We start from the raw sequence: 3,356 nt of genomic DNA on the forward strand, positions 1-3,356 counted from the left end.
TAAAAAGTTTTTATATTTAAATAAAATAAAATTTTAAAGTATGTTAATAATATGTTAAATAAGGATTAAAAAAAACGAAATGATCAAGTATTTTTAAATATCGTTTAAAACTACTCAGGACAGATTTAAGTGTTTTTGTTGAACATAAAAGATACCTCAGGATACATTTGAGTAAGGATAGTTTTTTGACTTGAAAAATGACAATCCTGTTTATTGTAAAACTGATACATAATTAAATATTCTTTGATAAATCAAGTGTAGTTTAAATTTGTAAACTAAGTTTTTCAAATGATGTTCAAGTATGCCCCAAGCTTAGTTTGTAATGTTTTATTTTGACAAATTTAGATCAACTAATCAAATTATCCAATAACTACGCCTATGTTTAGTTAAACGTTTTGAAATTGTGGTATTTTTATGATTTTTTGAATAATGTTTACTAAAATAACAACAGGATATAAAAGTTTAGTGTCAACACATAACAATTATTTGCAGCTGGTAGTGCTTATAGCAACAACATTTACAAATAACATTAATAAATAGGGTTTATGAAAAGTTAGATGAACAGGAAAATTTTTTTTATTTTATTGTAACTAAAGGTAGTTGATTTCTAATATAGAAAATAACAACAAATTATTAATTCTGTTAATTTTATAGTAAATAATAAATAGTTGAAAGTTATTTCAAACGATCAAGTTTATTTTAATTTTTATACTAAGTTATTCAACATGTTGTTCAAGTTTACCTGAAGCTTAGCTTGTAATTTTGAAAATTTATTTTCTATATCAAGTTTGGGGTTATATAAAATCAGAATAATTTTAGGTATTTTTAATCCTAGTCCTTTTAAATTAAATTAAGTTAAATGTACATGTATTAGTAGAAACTTAACTTTTAACTAACTCATTTTGAATTTTTGTAGAGAGTTTAGTTGTAAATAAAAATGGCAGACCAAATTGTCGATAAATACAAGAGTTGTAATGACAACAGGCTCGGCGAAATTATTTTCGTTGAAGGCGACCTGAAAAAGTTTAACATTGAGTACTGGCATCCTGAACTCAATAAGTACAAAGATTTCAGGCACGAAGATTGTATGAACAACTTGAGATTAGGAACGAGACATCATTTGAAGGTAAATTTCGAAGACAACGAGTTTACCGACGGTGATACAAACATGTGGTACAATTCGTACGACTGCACACACCACCAACACGCTGAAGATATGTACAAAATGTTTGTGGAAGAAGTTCATAAACATCTTGTGGAAAACGTTTTGCCAAAACTCCTACCGGTTCAAGATGAGAGCTTGCTACAAACAATTGCTTCTAACTGGAACATTTACAAAAAAACAATTGATGGTTTCTCAGAGCTTTTCAAGCATCTTGAGCTTTGGATTGAAGATGTCCCAGAAGACGAAGTGCCAAAAGACGGAATTAAAAAGATTGGCTTGAAAGGGTTCAAAAAAGAAATCGTTTTGAATGTAGATATCAAAGAAAGGTTGAAGACAATTCTTAGTCAAACTACTGACAATCACAGAGCTGGCATGGAAGTTAATTGCGACGAAATAAAGACTCTTTGTGACATGCTAGTCGAGATGGAGTGTTACGAAGAAGTTTTCGAAAAAAATTTCTTAGACCAAGCAGAAGAATACTACTTAAGGGTCGCAGAAAAAAACATTGTTGACATGTCGTCACACGAGTACGTTGTCGCGGTCGAAACTTTAATTGCAAACGAAAAAGCACGCACTGGATCGTACGGTAATGAAAAAACTACTGATAAGACCAGAAGCGTGTTACAGAAAATTCTCATTTCTGACAAATTGCAAGCAATAGCTCATCGCGTAGGATGCGGCGGAGTTCCGAGAATGTTCGAAGAAAAATCGGAAGAACAGCTTAAGAGTGTGTACCAAACTTTCAAAAGAGTCAAAGGAGGACATAAAATCATGCAAGACTGTTTGGCAAGTTATGAACTAGCAGCAGGTGAAAAATTGTTGGAAGAAACGGCTATACCATCACAAGCTGCGAAGAAAGTCAACGGATTGGTTGAGCTGAAGAACACTTGTAATAGACTTGTGACCAACTCCTTTTCCGACAACCATGAGTATAAGCTTGTGGTCGACGGCACCTTTAATAAAATTGTCACCAACAAGAAAGTCTGTGAACACTTGTGTATTTATATTGACATGAAAAAAATTAAATTTTACTCAAGTCAGGAAGAAAAAGAGATGGAAACAGTTTTAAATCACTTCGAGACCATTTACAGAAAAATAACCGAAGAAGTAAAACCTGATTTTAACGCAGCGTTTAAAAAGTATTTGTGCAAAAGACTCGTGAGGCCCAAATCTCCATACATGGCCTATGACAAAATTATTGTTGATTGGTTGAAAGAATTCGGCCACCCGTACGACTCAAAAGAACCGATCAAGATAATAAAAGACTTCGAGGCGTCCAGAAAGTTGAACAAAGCCTTCAGGAAAGAAGGAAATCCTTGCAGAGATGTTAATTTGACTTTCAGAGTAGTGAGCGCTCGCACATGGCCTGCTTATAAAAGGCTTGACGCAAATCTTATACCTGCGGTTGTAAGAGACAGCTTTGAAAGATTTCAAAATTTCTACCATCATAGAGCGGAGGAGAACACGTACAAGACTTTGAGAGTTTTGAACAAGAACTTTTTAGCCGAAGTAAGTTTAGACTTATCAGTCAAGACATACACTCTGCAATTGTACTCATATTACCAGATACCAGTTATTGAGCTTTTCAATCAGAGAGATCAATTTACTTTCGAAGAGATGTTAAACGAAACTAATTTGTCGGAAAACGATTTAACGGAAGTACTTCGTTCTTTAACATGCGAGAAATCCAAAATTCTTTTGAAGAATCCTTCTGGTAATACTTACTCACCCACTGACAGCTTCACGGTCAACCAAGGTTTGGATCATGAGTCCGACAGGATCTACGTCCAAATGCTTCCGAAAGCTTAAATTTGGCGGAAACAGCGATTTTACTTATAGGTTAAAAAATTTAAAAATATACATGTTCATAGTATGTATAAATAGTGATATATGTTCTAGTTTTTGATTACCTTTTGTTAAATGAAAATTCCTAAAATAAAAAACATCTTTATATAAGTAAAATAATTTGAAAAATTTAGCAGCACTTTTACTTAAAGCTTTGTTAAAGGCTATGTTAAACTTTTTAATGGCAGATTTTGATTTTGAAACGTACTTTTTTTTTATTTTTTTGAAACTCGTTTCTTGTTCTTATGTCTAAGTTTTTTAGGTGCAAATAAATTAGTTTATATTACTAAAATGTTTTGTGTATTTTTTTAAACTTACATTAATCAGATTTAAACTGCTTATTTAT

At 32.0% G+C, this 3,356-nt stretch overlaps 1 protein-coding gene across 1 annotated transcript; it reads left to right on the top strand.

The window, feature by feature from the left end:
- Positions 1 to 937: 937 nt before the first annotated feature.
- LOC145843281 (cullin-3-like) lies at positions 938 to 2,974 on the top strand. Its single transcript, XM_082950745.1, has one exon. The coding sequence runs from the start codon at positions 938 to 940 to the stop codon at positions 2,972 to 2,974; it is 2,037 nt and encodes a 678-aa protein (XP_082806871.1).
- Positions 2,975 to 3,356: the final 382 nt, after the last annotated feature.

This window comes from Thalia democratica, chromosome 8 (assembly GCF_965202585.1).
Source record: "Thalia democratica chromosome 8, ktThaDemo2.hap1.1, whole genome shotgun sequence".
Lineage (NCBI taxonomy): Eukaryota > Metazoa > Chordata > Thaliacea > Salpida > Salpidae > Thalia > Thalia democratica.

Bases quoted from the DNA above. Each gene is read 5' to 3' on its own strand.
- LOC145843281 (XM_082950745.1), top strand. From the start codon at position 938: ATGGCAGACCAAATTGTCGATAAATACAAGAGTTGTAATGACAACAGG.